The sequence below is a fragment of the Rhinoderma darwinii genome, chromosome 3 (assembly GCF_050947455.1).
Source record: "Rhinoderma darwinii isolate aRhiDar2 chromosome 3, aRhiDar2.hap1, whole genome shotgun sequence".
In the NCBI taxonomy this organism is placed as follows: Eukaryota; Metazoa; Chordata; class Amphibia; order Anura; family Rhinodermatidae; genus Rhinoderma; species Rhinoderma darwinii.
In genome coordinates, this window is record NC_134689.1 from 268379403 (window position 1) to 268396038 (window position 16636).

Consider the following 16636-nt stretch of genomic DNA (forward strand, 5'->3'; position numbering starts at 1 on the left):
ATTATTAAACCATACATTAATGTGGGAAAAACCTGACTGCCCAGATGGCATTCCCAGGGGCCATCTAGGCTCTGAAGTTTTCCAGAGCTGGACGTTCTGGAGTTTTGGAACAGTTCTTGAGCGTATAAACAGCGTCCCCGTGAAAGAAACACAGTCCACTGTGTTTCCGAAAAAGTCTCCGTTCTTGAGAAGACATAGTGGAACCAAACTGCATGGGCTCTTGTGCATCAGATGAAGGGACCTCAGCGCAGGGAAGGGGAGAGGTCATTGCTCATCTTTCAGTTTTGCTCTCGTAGTCGTCGGTCCAGACGCACAACAAGAGTCATGGTATCCTCTAAAGTCAAGGGTGGAGGGTAATTTATTAGGAGATCTTTTAAGGTTTCAGAAAGGCCTCGGCTGAATTGACATCGGAGTGCAGCATCATTCCACTGTGAAGCGATGGACCACCGTCTAAATTCCAACCAATAATCTTCGACAGGACGCCGTCCTTGCTGGAGAGATAACAGATTGGCCTCCACCACTGCAGTGATATCTAGTTCTCCATATATTAAACCAAAGGCCTCAAAGAAGATCTCCACAGAAAAAGGTTTAGGGGCATCAGGTCCCAACGAAAAGGCCCAGGTTTGAGGATCTCCCTGCAAAACGATGACACCAACTCACTGCTGCTCAGTTCTAGAAAAAGGTCTTAGTCGAAAATACGACTTACAACTCTCCCAAAAATTAACAAAAGACTTACGATCACCAGAAAAATGATCAGGTAAGTTCACTTTATGTTCAACTGGAGTTGTAACTGGAATGATTGCTTGGGTCTGCACAGTTTCATGATGTTGAATCCTTACGGCCAGACCTTGTACCAGTTGAATCAAATCATGCATCTGTTCCACCAGGGCTTGCATAGGTTTCATCATGAAAAAAGATAATATTAAAGGCTTGTGACAATGTTATGGAATCACGAGTTGAGCAATTCCCAGGGTGGGAGTTTTATGGAATTGCTAGGTGAGCAATTCCCCAAAGGCTGCTGGAGACTGTCAGGAATGAGCGTGCAAATAAATCCGCCAAATCCGTCACAAATCTGATCAACAGAATCTAAGGCTACTCTATGGTTTTCTCCAGAGCCCACCACAAGGCAGCATAGAACCCAGGTTGTTTTAACAGAGTCCGGTGTTGGATAAGAGGTGCAATGCAGACAATACCAAAGCAGATAACAAGACAGCCCGAGGGTAAAGAGAAAGTCCAAGTCACAAAGCTAGAGGATATCAGGGATTGAAGAGGTCAAATCCAGCCGGGAGCAGAAAGTCCAAATCAGTAAGCAAAGGGTAATCCAGAGACAAGCTGAGGTCCAGTTCCAAAAAGTGCAAATAGTCAAAGGTGCAGGGTATAGTCAGTAGCTTGATCTAACACATGGAAACAAGGAAAATCACAAGCAAAGAAAACAGAACCAACCCAGATTTAAATACTCCACACTTAAATCTGATAGGAAGAATGACAGAGAAGTGGAATAGGCTCAACAACTAAAACCAGAACCGCCCAGAAGCTAGACCAGTAGTCATGGTAATCTTAAAGGGACAGACGATTCCTAACACTGTGGTGAGTACACTGCTAATACTTTTCGCTCCTCACATAGCCCCATTAACCATTTGAGATCACTGCTAAAGAAGTACAATATTTTTAATTGCATTGTACTGCCTAAATAAAAAACAACAGCCAAAAATGATTAAAAAAATTGCCATAAATATTGACTTTGAAAAAAATACCCCTTTCTGATGAGTGTACCTCTAAATTGATATCTTTGGGAGATTAGATATAAAGTAATTCACTTGCATAACAGATTGTAAAGTCGTAGAAAATAAATAAAAATCAGTGATTTCCAAAAGTTAAAGGGTACCATTTGACTTTTCAGCATAAGCGATCATGTGTGTGTGCATGAGGGGCAGAACTATTTCTGGCCATTATATGACTTTAGGTATTCTTAGAAGTTTTCCCCTTTGGATGCTGTATCTGTAGTTTGCATTTCTCTCTGAGCTGGGGGGTGGAGACTAGCAGCCATATACTACACACAGTAAGAAGAGGAGAATCTGCTCCATAACCTTCTCTCTTACTCAGAAAAAGCCCCAGGATCACGAAGGACATATATAGAGAAGTACTGACCTGTACTAATGTGAATGTGCTTCGTTTGTGATAGGAAGTTTCTATGCCTGTGGTTCTACTCTTATCACCTGGACTTCCAGCTCACTCTTCCCCTCCCCACTCCATAGACTTTCATAGACATGTGTAATCTGATACATGTGAGCTGCAGTCTGTCTAGAGACGGATAGAGCTGAATTTTCAGACTGAAAGTCAGTTTGACAGAGGTAGAGGAGCAGGAAAACAGCCAGATAAGAGCAGAAAGAGGCATATTACACTGATAAAATATATTACAAAGTTTCTTATAATCACCTGTACTATTAATTTATGCAAAGTTTGTTGAAAGGACAGTGTCCAGTTAAGTTAAAAATCACTATTAAAAAATAGTGAAAAAATGTAATACAAGACGTAATAGACCACTTAACTGGTTATCATCAGATAAACAGTACTTAAAGAGGCTCTGTCACCAGATTTTGCAACCCCTATCTGCTATTAAGATCGACTTACCTGCAAACGCTGATGCTGCTGCAGAATCAACTGTAGCCTCTGGTGCCGATGTGGCCGTCACGATGCAGGACCTGTGAGTGACGTCACAGATCTGCACTGTCACAAGCTGGGCGTTCTGAAGAGAAGAGGATGTTACTTCTCATCAGAGCGCCCAGCTAGTGAAAGTATTAAAAACGCCCCGATGTACGCACATAATACACGCCCACTTGGACTTTTACTTTTAAACACACCCACTTGGACTTTTGCAAGCCTCATTTGCATAATTACAAAAATGGTCATAACTTGGCCAAAAATGCTCGTTTTTTAAAAATAAAAACGTTACTGTAATCTACATTGCAGCGCCTATCTGCTGCAATAGCAGATAGGGGTTGCAAAATCTGGTGACAGAGCCTCTTTAAATGTTTTTTCTCGCGACAGACATTTATTTTTCCAGAAACAACGACCACTTTCACCGTAATACGATTGTTCGTCCCCATACATTTTGCATCTTGCCGGCAGCACACCCTCTGTTTACGTGGGAAGATGTGATGGCGACAAGCGAACCATTTTTTGGCCACATGAAAGATCTGCTTGTTTTTCAGCTGATCGCTGTCCTGTTTACACAGGGCAATAATTGTGAAGGAGTGTTCGTACAACCACTCGTTCGCCAGATTATTGGCTTGTGTAAAAGGGCCTTAACTCTTGCTTCAGATCTGAAAAAAATCCAGAAGTGTTTCTGTCCATCCTTCCACTGTGAGAAGACAACTCTATGGGCCTGAAAAGATATGTAGCTGTAAAGAACAAAATTAGTAAGAAAGGAAATAGTCACAAAAGAAGACAAATGGCACTAGAACACCACAACGTGAGATGTGGTGTATGTTTTATGGACTGATAAGGCTAAAATCATTGGAAGTAACACAATGCAGTATGTATGTAAGACTCTTTGAACCATGTCTACAACCATCAGTCAAGCACGGTGGAGGATCTGTTCAAGTTTGGGGATTTAGAGGAGATCTAGGGTTGGTGATATGTTTTTGATTGAAGGCATCATGAATGATTAAAGGTTAAAACAATATTAATATGGCATGCAATACACTATGAAACTTTTGAGTCATAAAAAAAAAATTGTACAGGAAGATAACAACCCCAAACACACGGCTGTAAAGATCCAGAGATATTTATCAGACAGAGAAGCTGCTGGTGTTCTAGCCACCCCGGAGTCCAGATAATTGTAATTTTTAAGATTGAATCTTGGGAAGACATCCCTGCAGACTTGTTGAAATTCTAAAAGCAAGTCTCCTAAAAATATTGGAACCAGTAATAATTGGAAATAGTGGACACATGAAATCAGGGCCGGCATCCGCACCCGGCAAACCAGGGCAAGTGTCGGGGCCCACTCCACTTGGGGGGGCCCACTCGGCCGGCGGGTGATGACACTGTCGTCGTTAAGGCATCACTGACCATATATGGACAGTGATGTAAGGAGAGGATTCCCAGACAGAGCGCTAGAAGCGGCTCTGCTCCGGGACTCCGCCTCTGGGAAAGCCCCTGACATTGCTGTCCATATATGGACAGTGAATATGGACTGCGATTCCAGGACCAGAGCAGTGTCCCAGCCTGGCCGCGCTGGTCCTGCTTCGATTTAGTTGGGTTGAATGCTGGAGCCTCTCTCCAACATGCACTGTGCTGTGAGCAGATCGACACAGGCAGGCACGATGTAGTGACGTCACTACCTATTGCCTGTCTGCGATGAGTCACTCACAGGACAGTGCAGAGAAAGAGAAGGATCCTCCCTACGTCGGTAGGTAAGTAATTATGTTTTTTTTTTCTTTAAGGTACATATGGGGGCATTATACTGGGTATGGGAGGGGGGTCCTATTGTAGCTGCTGAGGTGGCATTATACTATATGGGACAGCTATGGGGGCATTATACTGTATGTGACAGCTATGGGGGCATTATACTGTATAGTGCAGCTATGGGGGCATTATACTATATGGGACAGCTATGGGGGCATTATACTGTATGGTGCAGCTATGGGTGGCATTATACTGTATGGTGCAGCTATGGGGGCATTATACTGTATGGTGCAGCTATGGGGGGCATTATACTGTATGGTGCAGCTATGGCAGGCATTACACTGTATGAGACAGCTACGGGGAGCATTATACTGTGGTGGTCAGCTACGGGGGGCATTATACTGCGTGAGGCAGCTACGGGGAGCATTATACTGTGGTGGTCAGCTATGGGGGGCATTATACTGTGGTCACCATCTACTGGGGCATTATACTGTGTGGGGGGCAGGTATGGGGAGCATTATACTGTGGGGGGCAGCTATGGGAAGCATACTGTGGTGGTCAGCTATGGGGGGCATTATACTGTGTGGGGGCAGCTATGTGGGGGTCATTATACTGTGGGGGCATTCATGGGGTCTGTCGGGCAAGGCAGCTGGGCGTAGGCATGCGCATGGGTCTGGTGCTGGTGGTGTTGGGTAGCAGGGCCTAAGCTGAATTCTTGCACCAGGGCCCATGAGCCTTTAGCTACGCCACTCCCAGGCAGAGTGCTAGTAGTGCTCTGCCCAGGACTATGGATCTCGGGTTGCCCCTGACAACACTGTCCATATATAGACAGTGACATCAGGAGCTGTGTGCCACCGCCTGGGAGAAGGGTGCTGTGTGGCACTATCTACAGAGGGTACTAAATTTATTGGGGTACAAACTGGAGGCCTAACTTTTATATGGGGGCATAAACAGGGCCTGACATCTATATGGGGCACAAAGTGACGATTTTTGGCATTTTACTGCCGCCGTCAGTTTCCCCGCAAAGGGGCCCACTAAGTCTGTGTCGCCCAAGGGCCCACATAAACCTGGAGCCGGCCCTGCATGAAATACTGTAAATTTGATATTATACTTAAAGGGGTTTTACCATCAGAGATATTTATGGCATATCCACAGAATATGTCATAAATGTCAGATAGATACGAGTCCAACCGCTGGGACCCGCACCTATCTCTAGAACGGGGCCCCCTAAACCCCGTTTTACTGCTTTGTTGTGGTTGAAGAGTGTGATTCCCGACCATGAATTACGGAAACAGCGTAGATCGCTGAGCTGCGCTGTTTCCATAACTCCCATAGTAGTCTATGGCAGTTACGGAAGCAGCGTAGCATGCGAGCTACGCTTTTTCCGTAATTCATGGTCGAAAATCACACTCTTCAGCCACAACACAGAGCTGTAGAATGGGGTTTAGTGGGAACCGTTTTAGCGATAGGTGCGGGTCCCAGAGGTGGGACCCATATCTATCTGACATTTATGACATATTCTGTGGATATGTCATAAATGTCTCTGATGGGAAAGCCCCTTTAATTGTTGAGTTTTTTTTTTAATTTTCTGTTGAATTAATAAATTGTACTTAACGGCCATGTTGACAGGAAATGTAATAAATGAAAAGGAAGTTAATGGGAAAGTCTCTGACTTTTCCAGTTTGTAGAATAAGTTACATTAGTTGAAAAATTATAGTAATAATTAAAGCTGCTATTTCCATAAACGTAATATTTCTGCAGTTCTTCTTTTAATTATTACAAGATATACAATATTCACATCCCAGATCATCCAAAGCCTCTTGTCTACTCCATGAGTGGACTATTTTTTTTAAAGAGGCTCTGTCATCACATTATAAGTGCCCTATCTTCTACATAAGGAGATGGGCGCTGTAATGTAGGTGACAGTAATGCTTTTTATTTAGAAAAACTATCTATTTTTACCACTTTATGAGCGATTTTTAGCTTTATGCTAATTAGTTTCTTAATGCCCAAGTGGGCGTGTTTTTACTTTAGACCAAGTGGGCGTTGTACAGAGGAGTGTATGACGCTGACCAATCAGCATCATACACTTCTCTCCATTAACACAACACATAGCGATATAGTTATATCGTTATGTGCAGCTACATACACAAACACTAACATTATTGCAGTGTCCTGATAATGAATATACATTACCTCCAGCCAGGACGTGATGTTTATTCACAATCCTGACACTTCTGAATGTTTTCTGTGAGATTTCCAGCAAGGCAAACATAATCTCGTTTTAAATGGCAGTTTACATCGTAATCTCGCGAGATTACGTTTGCCTTGCTGGAAATCTCACAGAAAAGATTCAGAAGTGTCAGGATTCTGAATAAACATCACGTCCTGGCTGGTAGTGATGTATATTCATTAACAGGACACTGCAGTAATGTTAGTGTTTGTGTATGTGGCTGCACATAACGATATAGCTATATCGCTAGTGCAGTGTAAATGAATGGTGGAGAGAAGTGTATGACGCTGATTGGTCACGGATTGGTCAGCGTCATACACTCCTCTGTACAACGCCCACTTGGTCTAAAGTAAAACACGCCCACTTGGGCATTAAGAAACTAATTAGCATAAAGCTAAAAATTGCTCATAAAGTGGTAAAAATAGATTGTTTTTCTAAATAAAAAGCACTGCTGTCACCTACATTATAGCGCCAATCTCTTTATGTAGGAGATAGAGCACTTATAATGTGGTGACAGAGCCTCTTTAAGACTGGGGTTTCATTAAAAAAAATCAGATACGATTTTTCAGGTTTTTTTTTTTATTAAATCAATTTGTGAAAACAATTTGAGGTACATAAAGTAATACAACACTGAGGTTGTAAGAGTTTTCTTCTTCAGAAGATTTTATCTCCTGTTATGTTATGCTCCCTTTCATTGATGGTACAGATATACTATTCTATAAATGTTATCTGCAAGTTTGCAGGTCAAGATAATGGCTCCCTTCTGAGGGAGGTGGCAGCTGTTGAGAACATGGTATACATTTAATGAAGCTACATGGCAGCAATATCCAAATCTCTATTTTAAATTAAAAAATAGATAAAATTTCAGGTATCTGTTCCAAAAAGGCTTTTTTTGTGTGGAAATAAAGCTTGCATTGTTGGTGCAGAACATAATACATTCAGGGACCCTTATTGAAAAGGATTCTGTATTCCCATGCATGACCATGTCCAGATCGGAGATGCCATGTTGTTGATTAGTGTTGGTGACAGAATTGGATGTAAATGTCCTCAGTCTTTGCATGCAATCTTAAAAACTGGTTGTCAAAGAATGGTTTCTCTGCAGACTCCAATAAGACTATGTGGTCTGTCGTGGTCTATTTCTCGTGTTAGATGTATCCTGTGAAGAAATGTCACTGGAGAACTGAGTGCACCACAACTTCGTAGGTGAAGATCTTCTTGCAGTCGTTTTCTTGACATACTGACGCTGTGTTGAGAGCTTGTAATCACCTGTTAATAAAACAAACAGTCGTTAACACTTAGTAGATGAATAAAACAAATGTAGAAGATAAAATTGTGACCTCTCTCTACACAAACTAGAATAAACTATGGCATAAGTACTATGAAAGGCAACTAATGGGTTATGACCAATTTTGGATACCCAAGCCAGTTATCATAACATTGGGCACCCAGCGTGTGTTAAAGAAAGAATATTTAACCATAAGCATAGAAAGCATAGAAAGGTTTTCTTTATTATTCGTAGCAGTAAGACTATGGGCGTCTCTGCTGCAGGATATTGAGATGGTTGGTTTGATAAATAATCTTTACTAGATTAGTTGAGGTGGGTAATTGATCCAGAGATTAAGGGTATGTAATATAAAAGTAATATAAAAGTGGGGCAGGAGCCTGATTGACTATATGACCATATGAGCAACATTGTAAATGACATGAGCTGTTTTAGCATGCTATACATTACATCAAAGTAAAATGTTCGAGGAAATGTCATTTCTTCGAAGAATCAAGAACATAAGATGGATAGAAGCTCACTCGCCAGGGCTGGGAGTAAGTGATTATCTTCAATTTATTAATGAGTATTGATCTTTTAATAGTTCAAGAAGACATTGTACAGGATATTAGGTAGCTGACAAATCTTATTTTGTGGGGCTGTTCTTGCTTGATAAATAATGTAGGTGATGTAAGTGTGAGTAAGATGGTCATAAATATAAAGAAGAATATGATAACATACACAATGTATATACAGTAATAAGAAGACTGCCCTAATATACTTGTGAGGGGATTTACATATAATGTCAATTTAAATTGGGTAGCTGCATGTGATTTGATGTGGCACTGTCCGTAGCTGATTGGACAGTGTCACAGCTCTAGTAACACGCCACTTGCCAGTACACGCCCTGTTGACAGTTCAGGGGGTTATTTAAGTATCGGGCGCCAAATATAACGACACGGGTAGGAAAAATATGTAAAGTGCCCCAGGGTTTGTTCAGCCCTCCCCATTATATGCTGCACTCAGCTGCACATACATGGGGAGGTGAAAGGTTCCCTTTAACAGACCAATGTAATATGTTTTTGTATGAAAGTACTGTGTACATGAAACTGGGGTAGAAATTATTTTGAAACTCTGGAAACTCTGGAAAGACATATCAGGTCCGCTCATTGCCATCTCCTGAGAAAAGAATCAGTAAAATAAAACAACTTATATTTTCGGAGATATCCTTTGGTGCTGAGATGGAATTTCTTGCCGTACAGTTTTAATAAGTTCTCTACAACAGCATGGGCCAAGTAAATAGTAGAGCAAAGTAAGTATTAATTTAAGAATTTGAAAGGCTCCCTAGTGAATATTTACAATGAGTGACTGAATTTTTTTTATTTTTTTTTCACTGGAACTTTGTCTTCCAGTAGTTTATGCCAACTAAATCACACTATATTATTCCAAGTGTTAATCTGAATTATGACTAAGATTAGTAAAGGAAAACTAATGATTCTATGAACAACACATGTAAAACACCAGAACAGTTACTTATGCATTCCAAGAGATGGTTTATTTGTAAAGTAAAGAAGTTTAAAGTTTCACTTATGAATGGAATCCGTTAAATCAGCTGGATTCATTCATAAATGGCTCACGTGTATTACATTTCTGTCCACTATTGCTTCTCTCTGTTTCAGATTACAATTGTAAGTGTGGTTTTAATGCTAAACACAAATTTGAAGAAAAGAGAGAACCTCAGCTGCAGGGTCTATGTATAGACACACACACACACATACACACACACACACACACGCACACACACACACACACGAAAGCACACACACACACACACACACACACACACACACACACACACATCTATCTATCTATCTATGTATATATTCTAATGTTCAATGAGAATTACTATATAAACAAATAAATAAATAAATATATATATATATATATATATATATATATATATATATATATATATATATATATAAAATCATTGATGATTGGACTTCCCCTATAAAATATTACTTGCCCTAACTGGAAGCAAATCACTAAGCTACACTAAGCTTCCTCATTTCCACTTCTTGACTTGAGGGTTTTACAGTGTCATACATTGACCGGTGAATGGGATAACTTGCTCCTTTATTAACTAACCAACCTAAATAAATACTCAGAGACATATGTTGGAATAAAATTCTGGCCAAGGCGATTAATTAATTACAACCTCTCTCTGTACATCTGTACAGATACACCAAAAAACGTTAGCCAGCCATATAATATAACCAGTTATCCAAATCAATCATAAATTAACATAATTAACATAAAATTAAACATTTTACCAGGAAGGGGATGGTCTTCATGCCCCACCGAGTTTACAACTGAGTTAGAATGCGCTCAGACTCCCTTTTTTCAGCCTACCACACCCTCCATGCTGACTAACCCCCTTGACAAAAACCACACAACCCCCAAACCCACAATCGGAATAGCCCAATGCAAAGCTACTCCATCTGCTTACAAGCAACACCAGAAACAAGAGTAAGGCCACAAAACACAAAGTACAAATTGTAAATTGACACCAGTTTTCAGGCGTAAGTTTGCATTTTCCTCTGTCTTTCCAATTATTCTTATTTTTTTTTTATTTTTTTTTAATTTATATATTTATTTTTTAAAGTATTTATCTTTTTTTAAAATTTTTATATAATTGTACTGAACACAAAGCAACCCAACAAAATTGCCAACAGTTCCCCATAAACATCATAACCCCCCCCCCCTTAATGTCTCCTCCTCTTCCTTCTCCACAGGATGGGCAGGCGGGCAATTGCTCCTTCACCTTTCCTTCGTCCGGCGCTTCTGCCGGACTCTGCCTCGTGGCGCATGCGCAGCGTCTCCCCATCCGGTGAAGCCGCTCCTCCCCCGACGTGCCGCGGCTCCGTAGCTCCCATGACCGGTGAATGGGATAACTTGCTCCTTTATTAACTAACCAACCTAAATAAATACTCAGACATATGTTGGAATAAAATTCTGGCCAAGGCGATTTATTAATTACAACCTCTCTCTGTACATCTGTACAGATACCCCAAAAAACGTTAGCCAGCCATATAACATAACCTGTTATCCAAATCAATCATAAATGAACATAAATGAACATAAAATTAAACATTTTACCCAGAAGGGGATGGTCTTCATGACCCACCAAGTTTACAACTGAGTGAGCATGCGCTCAGACTGCCTTTTTTCAGCCTACCACACCCCCCATGCTGACTAACCCCCGCCAAAATCTAGCCGTATGACACCTCATGTCGGCTGCGCTCCCCCAACCATCGCCAAGGCTTCTTCCCGGCTGTCCTGCATCCCTACGTTGAATATGTCCAAGCCAACATTCGTCAGATGGACCCCATCCGTACGGAACAAACCAGTCGTCCCACCTTCCAACAGATGGTGACGTACCACCACACCACCAAGGAGACGCACAAATGAAGCCATCTCCTTGTTAACCTTGCCGCGGGACCCGCATAATGCCCCAAAGTCCCTGGCGTATCTCTACACCTTCCGAGGCACCATCTCCGACCATACCAAACGAACTGCAGGCAACATTCCCAGCAGGCGGACCACATCCCTCTTCATGGTTCGAAGCATATCCCTCTGAGTCTGCTGTCCCAGATCGTTGCCTCCAACGTGTAACACTAATATCTTCGGATGACCAACCATTCTTGCCAGACAAATCACTTCATTCACTACATCGTCCCACCGAAGGACCCTGTAGCCAAACAACTTTTCCATTGGAAAACCAAGCTGCTCTCCGTTTAGTCTTACTACAGCCCTCCGATGAGCCCAGTAGATAAAAGAGTGACCGACGATCCACGCCACAGCCGGAGAGGTGCCTGTGAACAACAGCAAAGTCACTACCTGCACAATCACACAACATACCACACTAAACCACAGGAGTCCACACCCGCCCAGGACGAACATAACATTTGTATGCCCCGGACTTCCATCTTCCCACTCGTTTAACCCCTAGCACTCCAAGCCCCAGGCGCGCCGCTTTGGTAGCAGTACCCTAAATGAATGTGTGCCAAATTCTGTTTCCTTGCCCCCCAATTTACCAATACCTTTCCTGAGTACCGCTAAAAATTAGTAACGCGAAAGAGGGGAACACTCCTCATGAACAAACAGCGTACCCAGAAGAGCAGCCCCACGGGACCGTAGGAAGCCCTCAAAATTGGCCACTGGGCAGATCCGGGTATCAGAAATGGCCGACAGAACCACCGCCACCCCTTTGTGGAGTTGATCCATTTTTGACCCCCGTAACCATATTCTGACAACCCCCTCGACACATCCTCCATCCGTATACCCCCAGGGCGGGTCCTACTGTCGCTTACCAACTCCCCTACTCGAAAAGCCCCAAAAAAGGCCCAAGAAAAACCTACCGAAAACAACCCCACCTCATACTCCGACAGACAAATCCCATTCAAGCCCCCAATCAATCTGTCCAAAAGATCCACTGTAATCAGCCACCTGGTGTCCACCGACTTCTTTTGGCGCCTCAACCCTTTCAAGGCCTGCCGTATCCGAAATTCTTTAGTTACGTTATCCCATCCCACCAATTTAAAGTGGAGGGCCTGGGCTGCCAAATTCCGTTCCACACCAGGTGCCGACACACCCAAGTGCACCGCAAAAGCCTCAAGAGCATCCACGAGACACTTTGGCCGTCCCTCCAAACTCCAACACTCCTTTCGCCAAGCCGTAAATGCACTACAGGCCTTGACATAAAATTTCCAAGTAGGAGGCGCCAAGGAATTCCACAGCAGTTCGTCCATCACAGAACGACCACGGACCACAGGCAGGAAGGGCAGGAGCATCCGACCTCCCGGAAGCGAGCCCACTGAAAACGGGAAAGGGCGTCAGTTGCAACATTCAAAACCCCGGGCTCATGTTTAGCCCGGAACAGCACACTCAAACGTAAACATTGCAACACCCTCAACCACCGGGTCAGAACCAGAAGACAAATTATTAATTGCATGTACTACTCCCAGAAACACCACCCACCTAACACCGCCACTGGAATCGGAATCGGAAACAGCTCCACAAAGGTCAAATTCCTCAGCAGAGAAGAACCGTACCAGGACGAGGGCCATTTTGACGCGCACCACCTAGCGCCTAGCAGAGCTCAAAAGCCCACACTACCGGGCTTATCAGTCTGAAGACCCAACTCCACCAAACTCGCTTGAAATACCAAAACCCTGTTGAAAGATACCAAAAAATTGTCCCAAACTTGAAGATCCTCCCGGTGATCCTTGGTGATTCGTACATAATGATGGGGAGCCACCACTCCCGAGGTCGCCTTGCACAAACGTCTGCTAAAAATCCTCCTCATTGGAATGACCCGGCAAGCAAAATTCAACTTACCCAAAACAGATTGAAGTGACTGCAGATTCACTTTCTTGAGGCCTTGAAGTTTTGCTATCGCGGATCTTAGATCTGCCAATTTATCGTCCGGCAGCCAACAAACACCTGCCACCGAATCCAATTCCAACCCCAGAAAGGTCAGACACGAAACAGGACTCATTGTCTTGTCCTCCGCCATCGGAATGCCAAACTTCCGAGCAACAGTCATCAGCGTGTCCAGAATGTGACGACAAATGCCGGATCCCGCCAGCCCCACGCATAAGAAATCATCAAGGTAATGAATGATGCTATCACAACCCGACAATTCCTTAACCACCCACTCCACGAATGTGCTAAAAGCCTCAAAGTAGGAGCATGACAACGAGCAACTCATCGAAAGGCACAAATCCACAAAATAAGCCCCATCAAAAAAACAGCCTAAAAGATGGTGACTCTCGGGATGAATCGGGAGAAGGCGGAAAGCGGACGCCATGTCGGCCTTTGCCAACAAAGCCCCTTGGCCAGCTCGAACCAAATCAACAGCCCGATCAAAGGACGTATATGACACTGAACATAGTTCCCTATCTATGTCATCGTTGACTGAAGCTCCTCTAGGTAAGGAAAGATGATGAATCATCCTAAACTTCCCTGGTTCCTTCTTTGGAACCACCCCCAAAGGGGACACCCTCAAATCCACCAAAGGAGGGCATGAAAAGGGGCCCGCCATCCGACCCAGAGCTACTTCCGCGCTCAGTTTGGCTCTGACTACATCCGGTAATTGAACCGCCGATTTGAGATTACCCGAACCACCTTAATCCACACGCCCCCCACTACCAGGAATCAGAAAACCCACCGTTAACCCGTCCTGCAATAACGTTGCATGCTGTCTGTTATCGTATCGGCCTAACCACAGCAGCATCGCGCCGAGGTTCACCGGAGTCCTCCCCTTTCCCAAACTCCCCGGACGTTTTCCAGAGCGCTTAAAGCCACTAGAGAAGGGGTGCGAACCCCCACACCCCGATCATTCATGTCGGAATTAACACGACACCCCAGCTTTACATTGGCCATCGTTAAACGGAAAACATAATCCTTTCTTGTTAACCGCCGCTTCCCCAGTGGACTGTCCTCCGGCCCCAGGCTGAAAAGGAGACCGGCGCTGAGCCATCATCAACCGCATCCACAACGGCAGGTCCATTTGGTCCCACATCATAGATGGGCAAGATGCCAAACGTTGACAAAATTGTTTGTCATACCGCTACCACGCTAACCCCCATAAGTCTTAGAGCATCCAAAATACATTCCACGTAGCAAAACAAGGATGCACATCCTATCCGGGAATTTCGACCCCCAGACATTCAAAAAACACAAAACGGCCGCAAACCAATTCCTAAAAGCATTTGGAATCTTCCGGTATCGACGTTTTCGCTCCTCCTTCCGTTTCTTCCGCTTTTCCGCTCCGTCAGCTTCCTTGGTTTCCGGGAAATCGTTCAATGGCAATAGCGAAAAAAGTTCCACGTACTCCCCCTTCTCAATCTTCTCCCGGACCTCGGTCTTCTGGTGAGCCCCCAAAGGACCTGAGAAAGCCAAATAAGAACTCCAATGGGCCACGTCTGCCACGGGACCCACCCCCAAGGCCGGGGTGTCCACAGCCCTCACTAAAGAAGATTCCCCGACCTGAGACAAGCACTCCTCCCGATCCGCCCCGCTACCTGCTGGGGAAAAAAAACACCGAACCCGGGACCGATCTCCATGCTCCCACCACCCCAGGGTCAACCGGGTCTGGGCGGCCACCCTGGGATGATAGCAAATCCCTCACTTCACTTAACACCTTCACTACGTCCCCAGACGCACCACAGCACTCACCCCCACCTCCTGAAGCCCGACCCCATGGTCCACCACCGCTCTCCGACATCTGAAGGTCCGTCTGCCTCCCCAAGATCCGTTGAGGCGGATCGCCACAACTCTCCCCAGCGGTGTCCATCCATGCCTAGCGACCCCCCTGCGGCATAAGTGATAAGGTCTCCCGACCATACACCGAAGACCTCCTCCTCGATTCCACTGTATCAGCCTGCTCCGCACGGCGCCGACCAGTCGAACCTCCAGAGCTGCGCCTGTTCGATGCACCCGTGAAACGACTTCCTCGATCCACCCGACTCCTCTCCCTGCTGACCGTCCTCATCGACGACCTCCATTATCTGTCATCAGTCACAGATTGCCTTGCCGGTCCCCACCTCCATCCTGTCTCTGATGGGCGACGCGCCACTCCTCGCAAGACCCCATCCGGACGCTGGCCTTGACTCTGGCCACACCTCTCTGCCCGCCATTCTTCGCCTACACCCGTCAGCCCGCCGCTCTGGGCTCACGCTCCTGCACCTCCTGGTAGGCCGCATGGGGCTGGGGCTTAAACGAACAGGCGGCCTGGACTTCCTCACTGGTCGCCACGAATCCATCGCTGCGGACCTCATACCGGACACCTGCGTCGGCAGGCAGGCAGGCCTACGATCCGCCGCCAACGCCCGCACGCACTCCATCAATTCCTCCATCAACATCCTCACAGCACTCCAAATGCTCCTTCACTTTCCCTTCGTCCGGCGCTTCTGCCGGACTCTGCCTCTTGGCGCATGTGCAGCGTCTCCCCACCCGGTCAAGCCGCTCCTCCAACGTGCCGCGGTTCCATAGCTCCCAAAACATGATGACAATACTTCTTTAAAGCAGATCTGTCTGCTGAATATGTTACCCTATGTTAGGGCAACATATTACAGCTAAAGGTCCGTACCCCTAGTAGCCAAAACAGCACAACAGTTTTTTTTTGTGTCTTTTGGAAATTAGGAGCCCTGGAAGAATACAGCAAACTCCTAGTTATGATATGAGTCAGCTGTATTCATGAGGGCAACGCTCCCCCTTCCTCCCCTCAGCCCTTTCTGTGGCAGTCTGTCAGTCACTACAGACAGGGGCGGGGGAGGTGCAGAGAGGTGAAGGTAATGCGGTTACTAGGAATATGGATCTATATATGTGATATGCTGCCACTACGTAGGACAGCATATTAAGCTGACAAATTCACTTTAATGCATAATTTTATATGAAACAACAGGAAGAATGTTGTAAAGGTAGATGAGATTGAACAGAAACTTTATGAAATACATTTAAAGCAGAGGCGTAACTAGGGGTTTAGCAGAGGATGGGCGAAACACATCTAAGTGGGCCCCAACCCAGTGGGCCCCCTAATGCATGTTTACATGCAGAGGCGCATCCGGCGGGGTCAGGCTTATGTAGACAGCGTAGTTTGCTGTGATATGCTTTCTCTGTAAGCTTCCATTGAAGTGAATGGGTGTTAGAGAAACAGTGTAGCATAGCGA

At 44.8% G+C, this 16636-nt stretch overlaps 1 protein-coding gene across 1 annotated transcript in view; it reads right to left on the reverse strand.

Annotated features, from left to right (window-relative positions):
* Window positions 1-7242: 7242 nt before the first annotated feature.
* Window positions 7243-16636, reverse strand: part of ENTREP2 (endosomal transmembrane epsin interactor 2) — an 878750-nt gene continuing 869356 nt past the window's right edge. Inside the window, exon 11 of the mRNA XM_075855203.1 lies at window positions 7243-7906. Coding sequence (XP_075711318.1) covers window positions 7721-7906 — 186 coding nt within the window. The 3' untranslated portion in view covers window positions 7243-7720. The remainder of the gene's footprint in view (window positions 7907-16636) is intronic.